The 25,063-nt window shown below is 46.6% G+C and overlaps 2 protein-coding genes and 1 long non-coding RNA gene across 15 annotated transcripts in view; 1 reads left to right on the plus strand and 2 right to left on the minus strand.

The window, feature by feature from the left end:
- The window catches only part of LOC770268, a 31,320-nt gene extending 26,883 nt beyond the window's left edge, over positions 1-4,437 (plus strand). For 2 of the 4 annotated variants that reach the window (XR_001468244.4, XR_006931133.1), the window contains one exon: positions 3,090-4,437. This is a non-coding gene — a long non-coding RNA (uncharacterized LOC770268). Of the gene's footprint in view, positions 1-2,281; positions 2,524-3,089 lie in introns of all 4 variants that reach the window. The other 2 variants (XR_006931134.1, XR_006931135.1) reach the window with 2 other exon arrangements.
- Positions 4,438-10,105: 5,668 nt separating this feature from the next.
- Positions 10,106-20,963, minus strand: FAH (fumarylacetoacetate hydrolase). Its single transcript, NM_001277473.2, has 14 exons — positions 20,805-20,963; positions 18,821-18,931; positions 17,923-18,044; positions 17,410-17,459; positions 16,673-16,763; positions 16,093-16,190; positions 15,784-15,836; positions 15,179-15,278; positions 14,360-14,490; positions 13,619-13,694; positions 13,012-13,058; positions 12,017-12,118; positions 11,453-11,570; positions 10,106-10,364 (listed from the first exon to the last, which is right to left on the minus strand). Exons 1-14 carry the CDS (start codon positions 20,883-20,885, stop codon positions 10,285-10,287), a joined length of 1,260 nt encoding a protein of 419 aa, NP_001264402.2. The 5' UTR covers positions 20,886-20,963; the 3' UTR covers positions 10,106-10,284.
- A 2,980-nt stretch (positions 20,964-23,943) lies between these two features.
- The window catches only part of ZFAND6 (zinc finger AN1-type containing 6), a 49,503-nt gene continuing 48,383 nt past the window's right edge, over positions 23,944-25,063 (minus strand). For all 10 annotated transcript variants that reach the window (NM_001396419.1, XM_046899054.1, NM_001277522.2 and 7 more), the window contains one exon: positions 23,944-24,907. In NM_001396419.1, the coding sequence (NP_001383348.1) occupies positions 24,759-24,907 (149 nt within the window). In that variant the 3' untranslated portion in view covers positions 23,944-24,758. The remainder of the gene's footprint in view (positions 24,908-25,063) is intronic.

Here is a 25,063-nt window from a genome sequence, read left to right on the forward strand (position 1 = left end):
AAAAGGTACCATTCTACAGCTGAGTGCCCACAACCCACAAAGAGTCGCTTCCCAAAGTTCAGCTATTCAGGCAAAACCCGATCAGTCAAGCATGAACATTTATAATCGTTTCTGCTCAACTTCTTGTTTTCTCCCCATGCAGACACTGTCAGAATCATCAAGGAAATGAAAACTGAGGCACTGGCCATGGAGCTGGGAAATAAGCAGAATAAGTTCTCTATATATTAAAGAGATGGAGGAACACAAGTACCAGCAGACTGGTCCACAGCCCCAATAAACATGTTTTCCATCACTTAGTGCAGAGTAACTGTCACATGGCAGGAACCTGATGTTTATGGGGAGAACAGAAGGAAGGGGGGACACGTGATTGGTCTAACCTCAAGAATACAGCTTGTTGGAAAAAAAAAAAAAAGATCTTTCTGTCCCACTGAAAATACTGACTTCTTCGCAAAACTTATCAATTTAAATCTGAAAAAATACTTTAGATTCAAGCTGTCACCATAATTTGCTGTGTGAACTGTAGCTTGAATGCCATGTGCTTTCAACTCTGATCTCTAGGTGAACCTTACTGCCCAGAGTATCCTTTTCACAGTCATAGAATGGCTTGGGTTGGAAGGGACCTCAAAGATCACCCAGATCCAACCCCTCCCCCCCATGGGTTGGGTGTCCCCAGCAGCTCAGGCTGTCCAGATCCCATCCAACCTGGCCTTGGGCACCTTCAGGGATGGGACACCCACAAAATGCTCTTCCTTTCAGTAGGGGTAGGACTGTGCTCCAGAGTTTCATAGGAAACATCACCCAGCCATGGTTCTGTGGGCAATGAGATTCTGTGATGGCATTTGGAAAGAGATACTCAAGAGGTTTGATTTTCCCATGACATCTCAGAACACTTTCTGAGTAAACTATTAATACTTTAAAAGAACGCATATGTAATTGAAAATACAGATCTTCATCAAAGATCAATACTGATGGAAACTTCCAGGTAGTTCTGATATTCATAGAGGTTAACTTATTGTGAAATAATAGCACAGAAAATCAGGAGGGAAAAATCAAATCCATCCCTACTGGACGTTCATAGCAGTACTGATAAGGACAAGGCTACGTTAGTAGTTCTGACAGCAACTTTTTTGTTCCACTCCACAAAAGCACCCACACTTAATACTCAGCCTTGCTGACAAAGTCTTGACTCCTGCTCACCAAATTAAGTTATAACGTAAGATCTCTTGGCTAGCAAAATAGGTATACAAGCTTCTGCAAAACTGTTGTTTCAGCATTAAATCCACTGTACTATTTTCTCAGCATTAGGGACTCTGCAGGGAACTACGAAGCCTTCTAACCAGACAGTGATCAAAATCTCACCATGTCCCCAAATAAAAAGCTGCCAAAATTTCATTCCCAACAGAATCCACCCTTCCTCAGAGCCCCACATCACATCGTGGGATAGCTGGTAATGCCCAGAGGTGCTCACTTCTGCCATAGACCTCAGCTCAAGCCAAATAGAGTGGCAAGGACTTCTGGAGCAGCAATGGTAACACCAGTAACAGTGTCTTCTGGGGACTAAAGACCTCTGGTCAGGTCAGATGAGCATCACAATCCCACCCCACTCCTCAGTGATCATTTTGCTGGCCCAGATTTGCTGCTCTCTCTAAGGATGGCAAACACATGCAGTGTCTGCCTGGTTCCATTCACTTTGTCTTCTCTTCCAACTCCCTGCTGCAGGACTGGCTGTTGCAGTATTTTCTAAGCTTTCAGGAAATAAAAATCAGCCATCCTTGTGCTTAAAATAGACTAGAGAGCCCTGCTGATTTATCCTTGTCCTGTAGGATCCAGGAGGCGGTGAGATTGGAAAATTTGAAAGGGAATAAATTATGAAAGTAGGTACTGTGATTTATTTTAAATAAAGGTCCTCAGTTCACCCTGGGAGAAATTCTCAGGGCAGATGGGCTCAGTGCTGGAGCGCTCACCTGCAGCTGGCACAAGGCGCTGCAAGGACACAATGCTCCAGCCAGATGTGAAGTGCTGCTGAAAGAGCCCTGCCAGCAGCAGCAGCTCCCTGCAGATGGAAGTGGGCAAAGCTGGCTAGGATCTCCTTACTGCATTGATGCAGTTATAGAGAGCAGCTGCACCATTTGGTACCCAAATTTCACTCCGGTTTAACACCTTCTCTTTCTCATCTCTACTCCCAACAAAACGTGGCTCGGGTCTCAGGCTGGTTATTTTCTTTGATGTAAAGACATTTGCTTGTTTTACGGAGGCATTCAACATTATTACTCTTTAATAGGAGAAACCCTCAATGCTTACAGCTCCCACCTCGACCATGTCAAGAAGCTTCCCTCACGCGCTCTGTGAGCCAGGTCAGCTCCTCTCCTTAAGCACTGCCATACCAAAGCCATCTGGGGCAGCAGCCAATGAAGGATCCAGCAGCATACCTGCAGTAAGGAGTCAATCTCTGCTGAAGTAATTTTGCTTATGGATTCAGATAAGGTCAGAAGAGACCTTCAGCAGTGCAGACATCTGTACTAGGTAAAATAATTCATGTAGGAATCGTGTAATCACCCATACCTTTCTGGGTGATAAAACACCTACTTAAAGAATATTGCTCCTGAAAATCATCTCTTGCCTACAGAACCTATGAGTAGGAGAGATTAAATGTTATGGAAAATGAGCGTGCATAATTTTCACTTTGCTTTGTGCCAGTAAGAGACAGGGATTGTTTGGAGAGAGAAGAAGATTGGGATAGAAACAGTCTGCTCTGCCATTTGTCTGGTCTTTCACATTAACAGAGGAGTGAAAATATATTTATGGTTGGGAAACGCTGATGCAAGTACAGTGTCCGGACCTCTTAAAAGATGATATTCCAAGTGGATGGTGGTTGTTCACTACTGTTTCTCTTTTCTTTTGTTAATGGCTCTTTCCATTGTCTAACATTTTAGCAAGAAATACTTCTGTGCTGAATGAACAAGGCGGTGGTCAGGGTTCTCCAGCTATGAGATTTCCAGCAGGTTAATTTACCTCTGAGAACACATCGCGTATTTTCTGTTCCCACTCATACTGAGTTTCCCCAGTGTCTGACATTGTTTGTTTTGCAGGTGGTCAACGATGTTAGCAGCAAACATAAACCCCGATGAGGAGCAGCATGAGCCATGGAGGGACCCACCCCAGAGCCCGCATATGTTGATGTGGACAAGGGACTGACACTAGCATGTTTTGTCTTCCTCTGCCTTTTCTTGATTGTGATGATAATTCGCTGTGCAAAAGTCATCATGGACCCTTACAGTGCCATCCCCACATCCACATGGGAGGAGCAGCACCTGGATGACTGAAGGGGCTTGATTACACAGAGCCATAAGATGCTGCAATCTAGGAGGCCTCTGCCTATCAGGAAGGCAAGCAGAAACAGCCATTTTCAGATATGCAGGATGACGGCAATATATTTAAGAGCCAATAGTTCATGTGATTATTGCTCAATAGACCAGAACATCAACAAGCCATTCTGGAAGCACAATAATACTATGCAGCAACCCTCATCTTAATGAAGATGGTCATCATATAGCTCAGTAGCACAACGTCCTCCAGACTTTTCCTATAGCTACAGCACAGTTTGCCCTCAATGTCTCCCACAAATTCAGGGCTTTATTCAGAAATTGGAATTTGATAAAGCAATCAGAATGTCTTCCCTGAATACAAGATTACTTCAATTACCTTTCTGAGTCATTATATTTGTGCTTGGAAGAAAGGCAAAGTTCTACAGTTTTGTCTCCCCAAGTACTGTTAGGTAGAATCATAAAATCATCAAGGCTGGAAAGACCAACAGGGTTGTCTAGCCCAGTCATCAGCCCAGGAGAAGGAGCACTTGAGCACCATGGCTATGAGCAAGTTTATTCCCAATGAAATAAGTTGTGCCCATATGCCCCCCCACCACAGCACTGTCATATTTTTAGTGATCAAGGTACAGAAGTACTCAAACTGAAGTTCCCAAGGGGGCTGTGGGCTATGGTTGACTCTGCAGCATGACCTTTCTCTATCCTACTCATGGATAACTAGATATGTTGACATCTGCCATGGGTCCATCAATCAGCCAGATCTCTTGCAATGAGCTCGGTAGCCACAGTTCACAGAGCAGAGCTTGGACACCACTGGCTTCAAACTACACAACTTGCAACGTTTATCAAAGAGTGATTCCACACTAAACTTCATTCATCTCTCATTTTAGCCACAGTTCAGTGAGATCACACATAGATGTTAAAGACAATAAGCAAAGACGTTCCCAGCTTTGTCAGTCAGATTTGTTAGCCCAAGTTACAGTAGCAACAACATTCATTCTACCTCGAACAAATTCAGTACCTTTCAAATACTTTTTCCCCATGTTTTCGGTGATGATCTATGTATATCATTTACTCAATGCATTAAGAAAGCCATTTTGAAAGAAGTGAAAAAGGGAACTTTGGAATTATGTTATTTACAATTTGAAGAGCGGTAATTGACGGTTTCCCACATCCTCCATTTCTTAAGTTCTAAGGTTTGCCCACAGCTGCCTTGAGTGACTGCACATTTGGCTTAAGGGATCGTAAAGAGTTGCTGAAGCAATCAGGAGTAGGTACTGTAACCACTAGCGTCATGAATAGACAAGACCTGAGAGCACAGATCTGCAAGAAGGACATTTCATTTTCTCCTCTTCCTCACCATCTTGTTTTCTACATTCTTGTCATAAGACAACAAAGAGCAGATAAAAAAAGGTGGAAACAAGGGTTGGAGCAAGGAACCAGGATATAGACTAGCAGGCTGGATATAGATTTTGTAGATTGCTATTCTTGACTCTGACAGATTTGTTTGATCATTGCACGAGTCCCTTCTCTCTGTCTCAGTCTTCCAACGTGTAAAATTGGTACAATACTATTAACTTGTCTTGCCCATTTCAGCTATATCGTACTTCTATATAAGCACTTGAAGAGCCTTAGATAGGGACACAGAAATAAGATTCTGATTTATAACTCCTTCACGTAAAACTAAACAGGAAGGTCTGAATCTCCATGTTCAGAACAGCAAAGAGAAGGGAAAATCTCCACATCAGAGAGCTTGTCCAGACCTCCATGCACTCTTATTAAGGTGAGAACATCCTGAGTCATTCTGATGGCACCTGGCTTTATTGCCTATTCCGTTGAGTTCCAAGGAGTACTGACTAGAAAATAGCAGGCTATGAGGCATATGGAAACTTTGCATGCACCTTTTGCCCTAGGCTCAACTGTACAATTTCTGCTAATCTCTGTTGTAGGAGAGCCCATTCAGGAGGTAGGAGATTTGAGGATCAGCTTTAATCCTGCTCTTCTTTACCAAGAGATCTCCTCTGCTTCAATTACCCACTGTAGATTGCTCACCAACCTGCTGTTCAGGTTCTGTTAGCTAATTAACCACTAGTAACAGAAGTTTTATAAGTGTGAATGTTAAAGTCCAACGATCTTTGAGCAAATACATTGGTCTCTTATTCACGATGTACCTACCCATGCCATAGGAACTGACGCTCTAGCTCAAAGGGCATTGCTTCTGTTCCCCTAACATTTAGAGCCTGTTTTTTGTCACTAAGTTCCACTTTGATACCAGTGGGGCTACAGAATACACAAAATAAGTAGTAGTAAAATAACTATTTCCAGGCTACAGAGACTTCCAGATTTCAGGTTACCTGGCTATATTCACAACTGACACAGAGCAAGAACAGTGCTTGTCACTACTCCTGGTGCCAATACTCAAGGAGAACCGACGTGCTTTGGCTTTGCTGCACACCACCAGTAAGCCCTTGTTCAGCTAAGGATTTACACACACACCTAAATTTAAAACCCTGAGCTCTCCAAGGACCGGGGTCAGCCTCATGCTGTGCCTTTGGCTGGGCAGGGACAGCAGCACACAGCCATCAGGGGAAGGAAGCCTGTATGAGAGCCAAGGGTTATGAATGCTGGGGAAGCAAGTAGGTTCACTTCACAAGAATATTTGTGGTTGTCTCCCCCCTCCGTCCATCCATACAAAACATTTTAAGATTCCATTTCACTTTCTGTTCACAAAAACCTCCCCTACACCAAACCTTTTCCAAAGACTACCTAAACACCAGTGGGTATTTTATAGTTATAATGTACGTGTGTGTATGTATATATACATACACACACACACACACATATATATATATCTCCTAATTTCTGATGTCCACCAGTGATTATCAACACAGCCTCACCACTCTAACTAAAAGCAATACCAAACACCATGCTGAAAGCAGAAGCTTTGCCCTGCTTGCATTCTGGGTTGACCTGGCCACCTAGGACATGTCTGTTACACCATCTCCCAGGAGCCTGGTTGGCAGAGCCACGTTCCTGGGCAGTGGAAGTTGGGTATCAGTAGGGGCTGCATCGCTTGGTACTAATTGCAGCTGCATGTAACAAGTGCCTCTGCCAGTTCTGTTGTTTTTAATCATTATGCCATACTACCAGCAACTGCACTCAGAGGAATTAATGCAAACTTCCTGCAGATGTATTTACTTAATGCAATAAACAGCTCCAACATGGAAAGAAATTGCGCGTGTTGCAGTTCACTGCTTGCCAGGATCCAGTGCAGGCACAAATCATGACGAGCCGCTCCCTACATCAGAAGCAGCAGCTGGAGTCACCACATTGCTCTCAGAGCAGCTCCTGAATGGATAAAAGCTCCATGCACAGGCAGGAATCTGACCCCTGGCCACCCCTTCCTGCCGTCCTCCTAACCCCATCAGCCCAGCCTTGCCAGACATCACACTGCTCACTATGGCTGTCTTCTGGTTCTGCACAGCCCAGGGAGGATACCAAACCCCCAATTCTAACCACGCCCTGATGTGGCCCTGGGAACACTTTCTTGCAATCTATATTATTTTGCATGTTCACTTTTTCTTTTTAAACTCCTTTCATTAAAAGCAGTCGATACCCTCTGGCCACTGCTCCTTTTTGCAACCCAGGAGGAAAATGCTGATTGCACACTCATTTTTAAGGCCACGCACAGTTGAAGACTTGGAGTTGCGTTTACTCTCAGGTTTCCTCTCAGCTCACAACAGCATTACGAAGCATTGAGTGATGTGCTTAATTACAAGGCTCCCTGTTTTGGCCAGGAAGAAGTCAGAAATCAAACAAAGGGAATTAAAATTGCATTAAGCGTGCTGAATCCATGAGGAAAGGGAAGGGTGTTAAAACACATTTAAAACCAAACGAGCTTCTCAAGCAGCAGCCATCTGCAGACCGATCCCATTCTGTATAGGGATTTGTATAGGGCACCACAGGGCCGCAGCTTCAGCATATCCCTCACGTACTGCCAAACGTATCCAGAGCTTTCAATCAACTTTAGAGCCAGAAATTATCTCTCTTTCTCACTTAGTGGTGACAGCGTGGGCACCTTGAGCAGAGATGGCAATCCTGAGCCTGAGAAATGGCCTCTTACAGAGAAAGTGGATGCAAATATTGCTTACCAACAGCATCTGTTCTAACAAAGTCACTGCCTTGACTCTGAACGGCTTCTGAAAGAGCATTTCCTCTGCCTGGGAAAGGGGCCTCTCCCTTTCCACACCACGTAGCCCCAGGCCCCTCTGGGATGGGTTTACCTTTCCTCCAGGTCTCTGAAGATCCACACGGGAATTTCTTCTTCTCCCCTTGGATGACAATCCCAGAGCTGTGACAAAGCAGAGGAGCTCTGGGTTTAAAGCTTTGCATCATTCATTGCTGTTGGAAACTACTATACAATAAACCCAACAAAAGCAGACTTCAATTAAAAGTAATAAACTCTAGAAGCAGAGAGATCCACGCTCAAATCCAACTGCAGCAGAAGCTTCCAGATTTGGAGGGGAAGCTTTTTGTAGAGAGGGGCAAACCACTTCAAATGGCCCTTTAGAAACCAACTCCTCCCAGCACCAGGTGCAGGCGTTGATCCAAGAGCCCCAGGTGTGGGCACTGCACCAATGGCCCCAGGCTGAAGCACCCTCCCGCTCCACCCACCCGTTCCCCCCTCACAGGTGCCCTCCCCCAAAGAGGAGATGTCTCCAACACCACGAGCCCACATCTTTATCCTGGAGGTGAAAAAAATGTCACCTTGGCCATAAAAACCATTCCTCTCCTTTTTTTAGCATCTGCTGGACTTTTGGCCTCCGGCCACGCAGCGGGCGGTCGATGCCTCTGAGCTCTGTCCTAAGCAAAGCTTTGGACTTCCTCCAGCCTGCAACCAAAATCTGCTCAGAGAGCTGTGTGAGCTCTGGGCAGGAAAACATCCATTTCTGGAAACCTGGGATTTCTCAGATTTAATCAAGTTGGGAAGCACCTGCGGGGCTATGGGAACACCCTGTCACCTCCTGCCTGTCCCCACCATGCTACAGAGGTATTTGGCCAGGCACTGGGATTTGCATCCCTGGGATGGACGAGGGAGCTGCACTGGCTTTGCACAATGGTTTTAATGGTCTACAACAAATATTCCTGTACCCAAAAAGCACTGATGCTGCAGTCCTTCCTGGCTGGAAAATGCCTTGCATCAAGGTCAAAACCCATGAATAGCAATGTACTGCTCGGACACCTCCATCAGCTCTTGCCAATAGAGATTTTTCCTGTTTTTTTCAGAAAAGCAGCTTTCCTTCCAGCATACAAAATCCCTCTGTGCTTCCATGGCATGGTGGCATCACGGCAAGATGCAACAGGGGGCTGCCACAGCTTTAGCATCAAGGATCACACGAGTTATTTCAAGTCCAAGAGGGAATGTGTTGGCTTGTGGTTGTCCTTCAAGGTCATCTGCCATCCGAGTCAGAGTGCATTAAAATAAGCATCTGTCTATTAGCTCAATTCAGAGTATCCACCAGAGCCTGAAGAAAAAAATTGCTTTTTTTTTAAAATATAAACAAGGAGCTACTGTTTTCCTGCCCAGGTCATCCCTTCTGCCAACAGTGGAACGTCTTAAGCTAAAAATTTAAATTGATTTGAGGATGATCCTCCCAGCATCATTCTTGAAAGGGACCATTATAGTTGCACGCTGAGGCTGCCTGGGAGAGATCCCATTTCAGCGAGCATGCCCCGTTAGCAGTGATTTATGCACTGTCACATTTGTTCATTAATCTTCATTCCAAATTCACTCTTCTCTCCTGCCTGGCCAAGGGGTCACACGGCACTCTCCCCCAGGGTGACATTAAATATCAGCATGTCCTGACACCTGGGTTTGGAGGTGGGTGCACCCGGAACCTCTCCTACAGGCAGCTCCACAAGTCAGGATCTGGGAGTCAAGCAGACCTCATAGGCTGCCCTCCTGCTGCCCCCAGCCCCAGCACGAGGGGCTCCTGGCTCTGGGAATGCAGCTGCAGCCCTGGGACTGCTGTCCTTGCACGAAACCAACAGCCCCATCCGCCCCTTCACTTGGAGGACCGAGCAGATATTTGGCAAGATTCCCTTGCACCATACCAGAGTTCATTATCTGCTCTCCCCAGCTCCTTCAGTCAGTGATATCCTCCAATTGATGTGATTTGGCACCAGGCCATGGCATTAAATTGATTTGTAGGCCATGGGACAGTGGCAGATGCCCTTTACACTGAAGAGCAGCATCATGTGCTTTGTTCACTGCCCGCTGCAAGGAGCTGCCAGCCTGGGCCCCTGTTGTTCCCTGACAGGGGATAAAGTGGCAGTCACCATACTGGGGTTGCCACCCTCCCTTTGGTACAGTGTAATTTCTGTTTTCACCCTTTTGAAAAGGCTGCTCCTTTAGCACCCTGTTGTTTTGCTGTCAGTTGCGTTGACCATCACGTTCACAAGTTGTGTTGCTGTGTGTTGGTTTATGGGGTGCTCCTGGAGCAAACTTCATTCCAAATGGTTCACGGGTTTTAGGATCCACCTTTGGGGTTTTACCCCCAGAAGATGAACACTGCGAAAAAAAAGAAACCAGGATTCGAGCTCTGCCAGCATCACCAACCCAGTGAATATTTCAGTTTACCTGAAGACCTTTTTATAGCTGTGATAAAAATATTAATATAGAAGAGATAAAAATCTCACTTTCTATTTAAATCACCCTATTCTCATCCCAGGAACTTTAAGCTCGGGTAGAAAAACTTTTCTTATTGCACCAGAGAGCCACATTCATCTTGAAGATCTTTATTGATTATTAAAAATAGTAAGATTCCAATCACTCATATAAAAATAATACAGCCGAATTCAGTAGCGCAGATATGAGAGGTGGGGGGGAGGTCCTCCTCCTTTCCCTTCTCTTCCTCCTCCTTTTACTCCTCCTCTCCTGGATGTCCCCTTCCCACAAACATCACGGATGTGACACAGCTGGGAGGATTTTTCCTGAGCATTGGCCAAACCCCACGCGGTAGCCGCTGCCTTGGCAGTAACCTGGGGGCAGAAAACAGGAGACGGGTTGTACTGCGAGGACAGCGGGGTTCTACCATGAATGAACAGAATTATCCTCATGTGGGTATTTGAGACGCGTGTGCCCAGGCCTGGGCATGTTGAGATGTGGTGATGAGGCTATCTCCTATGGCAAGGACATTTCCATTACATTTTAGATGCACAAACACACAAACATTTTAAAAGTTGGATCCCAACTCATGAGCGTGGTGAGGCTTTGTGGGTTGGTCCCCCAACAGACATCAGGAAAGTCATAGAATCGCAAAGGCTGGAGATGATCACTGAGATTATCCAACCATCAACCCACCCCCACCATGCCTACTGACCACGTCCCTCAGTGCCACATCCCCATGGCTCTTGAACACCTCCAGGGAGGGTGACTCCACCACCTCCCTGGGCAGCTGTGCCACTGCATCACCACTATTTCAGGGAAGAAATGTTTCCTAATACCCAACCTGAACCTACTGCATGCTGGATTTTGTCAGCTCATCCATTTTAGCACTGCCACAAATTCTGCTCCAGTAAGCATCCTGCCTACATTCAGCCTCGCGTTGTGCTTAGATGCCCCTGTGCTCTACTGTGTTGGGTTTTCTCCAGTTAAACATTTCTGTGGTAGAGATACAGCTCAGCAACAGACCTACAGCTTTAAATGCATTAATTAGACCAGGCAGTTGTAGCCTGCTAGCATATGCCACAGTCCTGTTGTTGCTTTTGCCCATTGAACTTTCCTGCAAGCCTTAGGGTTGGTAGTTGGATCATTGCTAGAGGCCAGGAAAAGTTTAACTAAAGACAGTAAGGAGTGGGAAGGAAATGCTTCACAGTGCAGAAGGAAAACAAAGTGGCCCATGCTCTTGCAAACACCAGCACTAGGGGAGATGCAGACACACGCATCTCAGTAACAATTAAAACCACAGCCCAGCGTGGAAGAGCTCTCAAGCACAGCCCTTTCAGAGGAATGGAAAGAGCTGGGGTTGCATGCGTGCACACACAGCACAGCCATGTCCTCAGCAGGCTGTCACCAACCCCTGGAAACACCTCCTAGGTACGACGTAAGAGCAGTTCTCAGCCATTACCTGTTATAATGATTTCATCTCCATCCTGCAGGAATTTACGAGACTGTCCGTGGCCAAGAGGAATTTCTTTTGTCCCGTTCCAAGAAAGCTCCAGCATGGAGCCAAAGCTCTCAGGCTCCTGCAGCAAAAGTTATCAACAAATGAATGTCCTAAAGTCTTTGCAAGCTGCTCGAGGCAGCTACATACAGAGAGCATGGAAACAAATCTAGGGCACTCCTGAGAACCCATGCTTCCACGCAACCGCACTGCACAGTTTCATTTATGTTTTGTTCTTCAGAAGCAAAGCTGGCAAAGGTTTGTAAATCATGAATGTCAATCTGCAGGAAATCACTTCAGAGGTGCTCAGAATGGAAGGATAGGTATCCTTGATTGGAAACCACTTAGCCTGAAGCTGTCTGAAAGACAGCATGAAGAGCGATTATATTTGATGTTTCAGCCAGTGCCTTACTCAGACATTGCCACCAGTGTCTATACAAGAGTAATAGCTTGCAAAATTAGGTCTGTAGGTGTAGTATTTTAAATGTGCTGAGTGGTTACTGGTGCTATCAGCACTTGAACACTCACAGGCCCACTGATGGTTCCTGATGCCAGGAGGTCTCCAGGTCGGAGGTTGCACCCATTGATGGAGTGATGTGCCAGCTGCTGCTTCATGGTCCAGTACATGTGCTGCAGGAAGGGAGAAGAGGAGGCTAAAGCAACAAAGGACAAACCTTTCTCACGTGCCTATGCAGAAGGTATTGCATACTCTGGATGACGCTGGTCAGGCGGTCCCGAAAGATGTTTCCTTATTTAATCAGGAACCTTCAGCAGCCTAAAAGTAACGCCCACAGCTGCATTTCTAATAGTTACTGTGACCTGGCTGATAGAAGAATCATAGAATGAATCATAGAACGGATTGGGTTGGAAGGAACCCCAAGGATCATCAAGTTCCAACCACCCTGCCACAGGCAGGACCACCAACCTCCAGATCTGATACTAGACCAGGGTGCCCATGATGACCAAGGGGCAGTTGCACACATATAAACTCAGACTATAACATGTAACTTCACCCCTTAAAATTCCTCCTCTTTCAGTTAGGTGCCATTTAACCTCTTCTTCCTCTTCATGGCCAGCACTACTAGTCCCGGATCCATAATCAGGTCCAGTGTTCTAACAGGTTTATAGCAAAATCTCCTCATTAGTGCTGTGCTGACTACTGATTTACTGATTAGGGTAATTGCTGTAGATGCACAGAGCCAAACGTGAACTCAAAATGGACTGAAGTGCTGCAGCTGGTCCACCAGCCTACATACTGCACCAAGGCAGACCTGTCAGCACCATCTACTCCTCTCCCTGTTTGCTTATGGTCTGATTTTTGGATGGTCCTGTGAGGTGCCAGGAGCTGGACTCAATGATCCTTATGGGTTCCTTCCAACTCAGACTATTCTATGATTCTATGAACCTTACCCAAACCTGACCTGACCTTTGACTGATGCAAACATCAGTGTTTGAAGCTGCCTAAGAGCTGAGCTGATGGCATCAGCAAGATTTCAAGCAAATGAAAGAGGCCAAAGTCCTACCTTGAAATTGGATCTGCATATAGTAGTTGGTGTACTCATTCCTTCTCCTGCAGAAAATTAAAAGCAAGAAACGGGGAAACAACTCATTTGTGTTGGATGAATGATGTTGGAGTCTTTTCATTTTATAGATGGATGACTCCTTTTATCATTACAATCCCTAGCAGCAGAGCAGCAATAACATTTTCCATTCCCTTAAGAAGGCCAGAAAACAAGTGTGTGGATGGCACCAGCATAACATCAAGCTACCCGATTCTGATCATTTCCTTTACTGTATGAGCAACAATACGAGCAACAGCTGGACCTTCTGCTCAGCGAGGCCATTAGCTGGGCTAACATCATGGACTTCTGCTCCCTCCTTGCCCAGCTTTTGCCCACCCATGTAGGCAGCCCCCCACAGGGACTCCTCATCGTAAGTTGATTATCTGCACTCCTCAGGTGGGCTGCATTCCCTCCTGGGTGCATCACTGCTTGGCCAAGGGGGAGCGTGAAGGGCTTTGCAAGAACAGAGGAATGCAAAGCCAAGAGCAAATTGTCTCATGTACGTGGGGGGGTTCTGCAGTCCTTAATTGGTGATTTCAGCTTTACAGCTGGCTCCGCATTGCCATACCTTTTATTGCAACGAAGAGATTGATGTCAAAAGTGTAGGGTTCTTCATCCCGAAGGTAGGGCAGCGGCTTGGGGTCCTAAAATCATATCAAAGAAGTGACAGTTTACACAAGCAAAAAGGGGAAATTCTGTGTGCCATCCCAGTGAGTTCTTGTTTATGCAGGCTGTGCAGCACACTCCATTTACTTCACCATTATTACTGTTCAGATTATTGCTTTTCTTGCTCTCATGCACATGATTTTAAGGATCTTTCTGAGCAGATGTGATATCCCGCAGATTCAGATTCCCTCTTTTTCACTTGGGCTCCAAAAGCCCTCTCCATCTCTTTGGCATGGATGTTAATCCAAAACTAATACAGTGCTAGAACACCTCTGCTCTGTGCCTGCTCAGAGAGGGTGGTAAATTCTCTGTAAGAGCTTCATTATCTTTTTCCGTTTTAACTACAGTTCTACACAACACAGATGCTTGAACAAAGTGCTCTGGCATGAATCCCGTCTCTCCCTCCTGCTTTCTGGATGCTAAGCACTACCAAACACAACCTAGCAGCTCAGTGATCAGTTCATTTTCAAGGCACTTTGGAGGAGATATTTCTGCCCTGCTCGAGTAGGCAGGATGGCAGGCACCACATGGTTGTGCTGCATCAGTCAGCATTTGGATTCAAAGAGCTCAAGCTTTCTTTATGCCTTTGAAGCAGGACCGATTACAAACTGTTCAAAGTTTCAAGCCTTTTTCTCTTGCTGACCTGGACAGGGTTTGGCAGCAGGAATGGCATCAGAGCTTCCATGGTGACGACCCAAGGGGAGATGGTTGTGCCAAAGCTCTTGCTCAGGAATGGGCCCAGAGGAACGTATTCCCATTTCTGGATGTCACGGGCTAGGAAGGGAAAATTGAAAGCATGCCATTAAACATACTTGGAGGTGTACAGCCTTCACACTGGTGGAAGATCTCTGCACAGCTACAGAACCAGCTGCGTGGACTTGGAAACATTCTCACTACCAATTTACAGCCACTGTGCCCAAATTCTGGTTTAATTCCATCCCTTTCTCAAACCAAAGTTCTCATAATTAAAGTTCTCATAATTAAAGCAAGCCAGCTCATCCCCAGACAACCATATTTTCCTCCTCAGTTCAGTTAAACTGTGACACCCAGACAGGAGTCTGCACCAGTTGGAGGGCTCGTTTCACCCCAGTAATAATGCTTTCATCTGCTTAAAACTCTGCACAGAGAGAGGGATTTGTGATTGCCAAATTCTTCCCCTAATCCTGACATTGAAATCAATCCTCTGTTCAGATCACCATCCTTAGCGCTGCTCGATCCCTGCTAGATGGATATTAGCTCTTTCATAAGTAAATCAATCTTCATTAGGCAGCAGTCACAGGTTCTACCGATTGATCAAAGATGGGTTTAGAAAGAGCCTAAGAAATGCAGGTAGTGTTTCATTTTGATCCCTTTCAGCCATACCCAGTGGTTTCAGTGCCCAGGAATGTGTTTTTAAAACACATCATTTATCCACCTCTAGGGCACCCCATAATGCTCTGACCCCACCCACGGTGCTGGTTACCACTCCAGTCGTTCATAAGGACCATCCCAAAGATGTGCTCATGGGCTCTGCTGACTGGGATGGGCTCCCCGTGTTTGTTGCCAGGTCCGACAAAGAATGCCTGAAGTTGAAAATCAGAGCGTTGGTTAAGTCTCTGAAGGTAGAAAGCTTCACCACACAGAGGGTTACACGTCAGAGCAACTGAGGTAGACCAAGACATGATTTTTGCATCATTTCCTGTACTAATTAGAAAAGGAACAAGGCCTACACCCTCTTTCTCTCCTTTGGGACCACGCTAAGCCACAAGAAGATGCTCTGTCCAGGGATATTAATTACAAAACCCACAGCGCGGGTCTTCTCTTTCTAGCCAGGATGAGGTGCTTGGGTTGTACTTGCAGCAATCCTTGCTCCCCCCGTTCCTGTGCAGCCTGTCTGGGCCTCCAAACCCCCCACATCCAGCAAAGTGTCCTGACTGCAGCTCAATGGGAACTGCATGCTATACGGAGTTATCGGAGGAAAGGGATAAGCGGATCACGTAATAATCATTCTAGAGGCCGATCCTACCTTCTCTTCCCTCTTTTTAATGGTTCTCTATCAAAGTGGCAGGGAAAAAAAGCCCATCTTACCATTTCTAACTCGATATCCAGACGCTTGCAAGCACCAAACACTGGGGGTTTATCTGCAGGCATAAAAAAAAAAAAAAGGAGTATTTTGTGGGAGAAAGGCAGACAGAGCAATGAAAATACTGTTCAGAAGAAACAAAGCATCCAGCGCTGCCTGGCATACAAACATAAGGCAGTTTTAGCTCTAGGCTTCCCCTTGCTCTCTGCCCCAACCCCAGCTGGAGCATCACAGCCCCTACGTTGCGACGTGCAAGAAAAATGATAGTTAAAAGAGGAGCAAGGAGCCACATGAAAAGCCTGTCGTGGACTCACCATTGTCGGGTTTCATTTGTCCCACGGGTCTCCGGATGGGCGTCCCGGATACCACAACGGAAGACGCCTGGCCGTGATACCCAACAGGCAGATGCAACCTTAGGAAAGAGCATCACAGTGTGGGTTAGATCAGGGAGCAGAGCACCCAGAGCAGCTCCATGGGGCAGAGGTTGCATAGAGTGCAAGGTTTAGGGAGCAGGCTCTGCACAGGTGGGCAAGAACAGTTGCACCATCCTTGCTCTGAGATACAGACACATAGAAAATCCTGCAACCACGTGGCTGTGTTAATGCACTCCGGTGCCACCGCTCTGCATAATTCCTTGGAGCTTAAACCCAGAACACGGTTTCTTAGGTAAAGCTGCCTTTGAACCAGAGGCTCACTGTGGTTGGTGCAGATGCACCAGCACAGGTTGGAGAAATGGGGCTTGGGGCTCTTTTCTCAAGCTCCTGGCAGCACAGCTTCTCATTCCCCCATTGTGAACTGACATCAGTGTTTTGCTAAAGGGCTACTTCGGCTCTTTAAAATGCATATATGCACACCTACGTGCGAGCACGCAACGCAGCCACCCTCATAACCCACCAGTTGGGCATCAGAGCATTCTCCTTCCCCCGGAACATGATCCCGACGTTGGTGGCGTGTTGTCGCGACGAGTAGAAGTCGGTGTAATCTCCTGCATGGATAGAAACCCACAGGACGTGGAGCAAAGGTGGGAAAGCCCCTCGGGGGCTGGGGCTGATGAAAAGAGTGGGAAGGGATGCAGGGGGGGGCGCGGAGGCGCTCAGCAGCATTTGGAGTCGTTGCTACGAGGCTGCGAGAGAGGAGCCCCTGTCGGAGCGGGCGGGCTGCTGCTGCCCTCTGCTGGGGGATGTTGCGCTGGAAGCCCCGCTGCAGCCAACTGAACGTTCAATGCTGCGCATAGCAGTGGGTGCCGTAACATAAGGAGGACATGAAACCATCGGAGCACCCGAAGGAGGACAACGAAGATGGTGGAGGGTCTAGAGAGCCAGGTGTGCGAGGATCACAGCCACAAAGGCCTTCGGTGTCGCAAATCTGATGACGAGGATTTTATGGCACGGGACAGCCCTGAGTTAACCCACATCCAGGGATTTTCTGGCTGATATCGAACTTCCCCGGGCTTTTATTCTTGCACTACAGACAGCACCTACCATTCACTGCATACAACGAGCTACTTCTGGCTCCTACAAAGCCCACCCCCCATCACAGCTATGCTAAGTCTGAGCAACCTGGAAATAAAGCAGATCCTTTAGGCAGGAGCAAAGGGCAGTGCTGAGCAGCCGGCAACCCGCAAGGCTTACCAATGTGTGCCGGCAGGTGCATGGTAGCAGAAGCCTGAGGTACAAATGCCCTGAAATAAAAGACAAAGACTTCAGCTCTCAGAATAGTTTGTGGCTTTCACCTTGAAGTGGTTTACAAGCACGTGAGGGGCTGAGCATCTCTCGAAGCAGCTCCATCCCTATTTTGCTTTGCAAAGCCTTGCAGCGAGTCCTTTCTAGTTGAAATAAAAACAAGGGCACTGCTGGACAGGGGGAGGCAGGGGCTGGAGGCCATGGTTGGTGCGTGTGAAGCTCCAGGTGTGCCCACAGGCCTGGGAGCTCTGAGCACCTGATCAGCCATAGGTGTCCCTGTTCAGTGCAGGGGAGTTGGAACAGATGGCCTTTAAGGGTCCCTTCTTACTCAAAAGGGTCTATGATCGTATTCGCAGGCAGTGAAGTGATTAACAAGAGACACAGCAAGCCATCGTTAGGCCCAAACAGCAGCGGGATCCCATTCAGATGGCGGGCAGCTGCCTCAGGCCCAGGCTGGCTCACCGTTTCCGCAGGCCCGCGTTGTCCCGCAGCGTTGGCTCAGCGGCTGACAGCAGTGACTGCAGCAGGGCACGGGCCTCCCTCCAGGCGGTGGGGCCCAGCCCCATGAAGGCGTTGAGGGTGGGCTGACGGGCAATAGATAAGAGACTGAGTTTTGCTTCACAAAAACATCCAGGGCCCCAGATGCCCCCACTGCATCCCCACAGCCACAGGCTGCCTTTAAGCAGAGCACAGCCAATGGTGCTGGGCCATGCTCCTCAGGAGATGCCCCAAACTTGTGCCCTGTCACAGAGATCGGTGGATATTAGGAAAAATCTCTCCTCAGAAAGAGCAATGATGCAGTGGCACAGCTGCCCAGGGAGGTGGTGGAGTCACCATCCCTGGAGGTGTTCAAGAACCGCGGGGATGTGGCACTGAGGGATGTGGTTTAGTGTGGTCATTTAGAGCAGTCACAAGCATGGGCTGATAGCTGGACTAGGTGATCTCGGTTGTCTTCCCAAGACCACTCCATATGGCCCCAGCATGGGACTTTAGGAAACTTGCATTTCTGTTCCTGCTTAGATCCAAACCCAAAGTTTCAGGAAGAAAGCTGCTAGCACTGCTCTACACTGCACTACCCAATGCAATGGAAAAGGCCTTAAGGTGATCGGAAACACTTTGCTCATTCTGGATGTTTCTCTTTCATTTCTCCATGCCACCCAAAACATGGGTGGCATTACTTCACTGTATTTCTGCTTTGCAGCTACACCAAGCTAAAAATGGACCAACCGAGAGCTTCAGTGCTGAATGAAAATCAGCACTCCCAGTTTGCTGCCAACATCTCATCGCTCATTACTAACAACTTTCACACGCGTATCTAAGAGCATGCAGAAATTCAAGCTACAGACTTCGAGATAAATACCTGGTCAAAGACATGCTGGTGTTTGGCAAGAGCCGGTCCGTTAAACAGATGCTTGATGACACTGAGATCCAAAATTTGGTCTCCAATCGCTACCCCAATCCTGTGCCGAGGCTGCCAAGCGGTGAGAGTGGAGGGAAGAGGAGAAGAGTTTACGTTTGTACTCAAAAATCCCCCAAAGGGCTCATGGGAGAAGGCAGCGATCGCAGGGAGCTGAATCCATGAGGTCACAGCAGTTTGAGAACACGCGAACCCTGGTGCAGATCCTGACTGTGGGGAAAGCATCCTGCATGTGTAGGAGAGAGCCATGCACGTTGCCTGGCAGATGACAAAGTGCCCATTCATTTGCTGCAGTCCTGAAGGGCTCCCCGTGCTGGTGCCCAGAGCAGCACAGACCATCACAGACCATCCCCTGCAGCTCCACCACTGCGGGATGGGAATTCCAGAAACGCTGCCACGTTCAAAGACAGCTTTCAATTATTCGTGCCTTTAAGCAAATGGAGACCAACTGGTTGCGCTCATTAGGAAAACTAACTTAAAATGGAAAAAAAATCGCTGATGAAAACCCATTCTATCAAACCTATTTCTTAACCTTGAATTTCCAAACAAGATATTCCTTAATCTCTAATTTCTAAGCATGATTCCCAATGCGATAAAGGTTTATCCAGCAAACATTCCTGCAGAGCCCTCTAAAGGTCCCATCAGGTTAATTTGTAACTGGGGTACACAACACCAACCGCCACAGCTTGCAATCATGGGGACATGATGCCATGTTTAAAACATCATTCCCCCACATCCTTCCCACAAATCCTTGCCTGCCTTCTAATAAGATCTTGGCAAAAATGTTTTTCTTGGGTGAACAGTCTGAAGGTGGAAAAATAATCCAGACTTGTTAGATAACAACGCGCGCATCCAGGAAAAGATTAAACGAACCATCTCGTTTTGATCTGTGGAAAACACGAGATCAGAAAACACAATCTTTGGGCTTCAATTCTTTTTTGAACCAGAATCGATAAGCAGAGACAGCAGCAACCAGGAGATAGCAGTGAAGTTTCAGCGTGCAGCCCTCCACTGCCTCCTTCCCAGGTACCTCTCTTTTTCCCAGGGCTCCAGAGAGACCTCATTGTGGCCTTCCAACGCTTGAAGGGAACATATAAACAGGAGGGGGAATGGCTGTTTATGAGGGTGGATAGTGATAGGACAAGGGGGAATGGTTTTAAACTGAGGCAGAAGAGGTTTAGGTTGGATATTAGGAGGAAGCTTTTCCACACAGAGGGTGGTGACGCACTGAACACGTTGCCCAAGGAGGCTGTGGATGCCCCATTCCTGGAGGCATTCAAGGCCAGGCTGGATGTGGCTCTGGGCAGCCTGGGCTGGTGGTTGGCGACCCTGCACATAGCAGGGGGTTGAAACTCGATGATCATTGTGGTCCTTTTCAGCCCAGGCCATTCTATGACCTTATGACAAAGCAGAGCTGGCTCAAGCCTTTGGGCACAGCTTTGCTTTGGGCACATTGAACACTTTGCTGCAGCGCTGTGCCCAACAAACCATAACGGGGCAGCAGCAGAGACAGAAGTGGCACGTGCATGCTGTGCTCTGCTTCAGCACTCTTGCAACCACTCCACCCAGCTGGTGAGAGCAGGCTGCTAATGGCCAGAACACAGCACGTGCAAATACAGCTATTGCAGGAGACAATTGATTCTAACAAAAGTAATAGTCAAAAGCACACAAAAACCATAGGATGCAGCAGCCAAAGTGCTCCTCAGAAGTATTAACACTTTCCATTCTTTAGTACAGTTTTAAGGAGGCTGTGACCAGAAGTCCCAGGTGAAGCAAAAAGACAATGCAGCAGCTGCTGCTTTGCTGTCAGATCACCAACCTGTGCCAGCTGGAAGGGTTTTCCTTATCCCATGTCGCTGGGAGTTCCTCCTATTCGCAGGCTCCACACAATTATAACAGCCCAAGGACAACACATGCTGTTACTCACCTCCTCCCTTGTGGAAAAAACCCCATAGGGGAGATTTTGCAGAGGGAAATCCGAGTCCTTGTCCACATGGATGAAAGACATGCCGAATGCTCACAAAGACAGCCCCGACCTGCTGGGCCACCGCGTTCCTACCTCGAAGGAAGAGCCCCTTCAGATGTCGTAACGGGGAGCACAGCAGCACCAAATCCCACCCTCCATCCGCAGCCCCAAACCAATCGCAGCCCTGCCCGCATCCCACCCCTCATCCTGCTGGCAGCAGCCGTGGTTAATGAGTGCCAGAGGTTTGCATGAGTCAGCAGCTGGTAACTGTTCCCAGCGAGGTATGGGGCCAGCACACAGACAGGCTCTTCCTGCTCGATAAACCCTTACGTGAAACCAGGGCCGTCTTTCACCAGCTCAATCCTTGCAGGGGAGGAAATCCAAGCAGAAAGCTCTGGACAGGGCGGTGAGACCAGGATGCCATGCACTTACCTTCCATGGGGTGATTTACTTGGCAGCAAGGTGGGAAAATGATGTCCTCATCTAACCTCAATGGAGCAGTTCTGCCAGCAGCTCACAGAAAGTGCTCAACAGACACCTCCAGCTGCACTTCACCTTCTTTTTAGCTTAGTAATGCTGTATTGAAGTTACATTTTCACCAGACAATTCCAATAGCTTAAAAACAGGTGTGTGCAAACAAGAGAACAAGGGCAGGGAAATGTGTGGCATCTTCTGATCCCCAATGCAGCTTTTACCCCATGCATGGGACACCCCCCTATGGGAAAAACAGAAACCTATAAGGGAATACTTGTGAAACGGAAACCCAATAGCAGAGGTCACACCTTTACAACAAGCGTGGTTAGACAGCTTGTGACTGCCAAGGCAAAGAACTTCTTTCCTGCTCAGCTTCTTTTATTTTTTTGGCAGAGAAGACTCATTAGAAGAAACAGAGCAAGCTGGAGAGGCAGAGATTCAGTGCAAGATGACACAACACCAGCGACAAGAGCCCATCTGTGACAGCTCTTCACTAGGAGCAAAGACAGCTCACGTGGTGCCATCTGGAATGGGTTCTTCTTTCAAACAATGCAATGCCTCGCACCAACTCCTGCTAAATCCCCTGCCAGTCAGTTCTGGGCAGCTGCAACTCTGTTCCAGTGACCACTGAAAACGTTTAACACCATGAAGAAGTTTGGTGCCAGGTTAGAGGAATTAATTGTGTGTAAGCTTCACACTCCAAGAAGAAAACAATGCCTTGAAAGCATGCATCAAATGCTTTGGGTCGTGTTGTGAATGTGCTGTATTGATGAAAACGTTCACCTGCTAACCTAATGCTGATGACAGAATACGAAAAGCATCGCTGGTTTATCCAGACTGAGAAGCAGATCAACCACCCTGATAACATGAAGCCAACGCCAAAGCAAACACCAACTAACTGTCAGGGAAAGGTGGATTTCCAGACCAAGTTTATATATCAGGACCACATTATCTTTCAATATTCTTTACTCGGAGCAATCTGCACAAGTCGGGCCACAAACAAGTTTATTAGGTTATTTTGAGAATGATTATGTGTAGAAGCAGAGTTACCCAACAGTGACCCTGCCAGTCAGTACTGCCATTGAGCTGCAAGTCCAGTTTCCTCTTGGCACAGTCATATTTCCTACCGTATAATCAAGGGCCAGCACAGTTATTGCTTCAGAACAGGCAGCAGTAAAGGGATTACGTGAATTCCAAAGGCAGCTGCTTCTCTGCCCTTTTTCCTTCCAGTCTCTCAGACACCAGAACTTACAAAACAACTGTTTTTCCCCCCTTGCAAAATCTATGGAGTCTCCTCCCTGCTTAGCCCAGAAGCATCACTGCCAGAGGAAAGAGAGAGAAAAGGAGACCTCTAGAAAAAGGAGGAGACCAACAATAGTAAAAGAGGAAGGTGTTCAACTGAGAAGGGAAGATTTAGAGCAGAGCAAAGCAGGAGCTAAGTGAAAAGCAAACAGCCATGAAAAAAGACACTGCTGCTCTTCCATTCTCTGTGCTACATAAGAGGAAGTGCAGCAAATGCTCTGAGGAAACATAACATCTTTGACCCACAGGTGTAGACTGCTACTGAAACTTGGAGTCATTTCTCCCCTCCTTTACTACAAAAGCCACGTGCTTCATCAATTGTGAGGAAGCCGCTTTTGCAAGCACAACATACTTCACTTATGACTGGGTCTTGCAAATTACTCTCCACAGCTAACTGATAGAAAAAGCTCCTTCTGCTGTGTAGTGTTTATGTGCTAAATGTAGTGCTTTATCTACTAATTGCCAACCATAGCTTTTAAAGAGCATTCAGAATTTTAAAGGATGCAGCCAGCCTTGATTAAAAATTGAACATCTTAAATATAAGCACACAATCCCATTTATTCCACAAATGCTCGAAGGCAGCAGCAAGTCACAGTGTGAAATTTCAGTGAGGAATCAGTTCCACCTCAGTGTACCATTCAGTCCTGTGATAAGCAACACTGCCTGAATTTACCATGCTACTACACAAACTACTCAACCTTTACACCATGCGGATGACCGGGGTGGTAAAATGGTGAGAAACACTCCGGGTCTGATCAAACACACCATCTTAATTAAAGATGATTACACAACACTGTTACAAGATGGTAATAACAATTCCCTCTACCCGCACAAGAGGATTACTTACAGACCTGCAGATCTGCTGATGCATACGGAGGGTGGCTGTGGCAGCGTTCCATGTGGATTTCAAACCTGAGAACACAATCCCACTGGGAGAAGCTGTCTCAGGACACATTCTATCGTCTAACTTCAAGGAAGTTTGTGCAGTGCTCTGTCACGGTGAATCACAAACCCCAGAGCAGTGTTTTCTGGGACCAGAGTCACAAATGCACGGCTCCAGGGCCTCATCACCAACAAAGCTGGAGATGTTGCTTTTACCAACCTGTAGGCACGTCCCCAACTTAAACACATCGACACAGATAACCCCACTCGTGCACATGTCAATGGCACTGTACAAAATATAAGATCAGACTATAACTGGCACTGGGATACGTGCAGCCTGTGGACAAATGCACTGTAAGTAAAGGAACCATCAATGGAAGGTCCCTGTGAAAACAACGCAGCAGAGATCCAGGTTATTGATGCCAGTGACAGCCACAGGGGCTCCATTTTTTTTTTTTTTAATTTTATTTAATCAAAGTTAAGACATGGATAAACATAAATACAGCACAGGTACTTCAGATCATTCTTCATATTGTGTACAGACAGACTGATGGATGTAATACCAATGAAACCTGCAGTCAGTGAAGTGCATACAGCCTTCCCCCCATACACACAAAAACCAATTAAAAAAAAAAACAAAACAAAAAACAAACCACACAAACAATCTCAGCACACACTCTCATTACAAATGATTCATACATAAATAGGTAGAGGGTGCAAACAAGCTAATATGCGAACATGTATAACCTCTCGTTAATGGGAACAAAAACAGAAGCAGCCATAATGATTAAAATACATTCAGTTACTGATAACTAGTTGTGCCATACAAGGCATTATCCAAAAAAAAAAAAAAAAAAGGAAATTGTGCTGCAGAGAAACGCTATATACAACAAGAAAATAAACTGCAAAGTTAACTCATGCATGTTTTATCCTGGAAAAGCACAGCCCTCCAATGTTTTCTCCACGTTTGTTATAAAAGCCCTCTGCACTCAACTAAAATTAAAATGATCTTAAAGGATAATACTTGTAAAGTTTTTTACTTAAGTCTTCAACCACAGAAAACTGCAATGAAAATAAATGTTCGGTCATTTTCAAAACAAAAACAAAGAACAAAATCTATTCATCTGATGACATGCATGATTAAAAGGTCTAGGCAAGGTACACTGCTCTACATTCCTGATGACTAAGGAAAAAAAGCTCAAGTCAATTTAATCTGCAGATGGTCAAAGGATTTTGTATTCCAGCAGGAGCAGCAGTTCAGATCTTCTGGATTTTTTCCCCCACAACTACAGGATTCTCTTTTCTGATTTTCTCAGCAGCATCAGCTTTGTAATTGTAAGAGCAACTGTGTACATCTGAATAGCGGTGCATGCCACAGTAAACGTTTCCACACCGACACTCAAACCCTGCAGACAGAAACATCAGTTTAGGCACTTCAGTACACTTAAGCGTACCCGTTTGTTTTAAATCCTGAATTTGTTCACTCACTATCAATAAATCTGTCACCAGTGTCAATCAGCCCAAGAGAAGCTCTGCTGCAGAAAGCATAAGAATCACAAATA

The sequence above is a fragment of the Gallus gallus genome, chromosome 10, assembly GCF_016699485.2.
Source record: "Gallus gallus isolate bGalGal1 chromosome 10, bGalGal1.mat.broiler.GRCg7b, whole genome shotgun sequence".
NCBI lineage: Eukaryota > Metazoa > Chordata > Aves > Galliformes > Phasianidae > Gallus > Gallus gallus.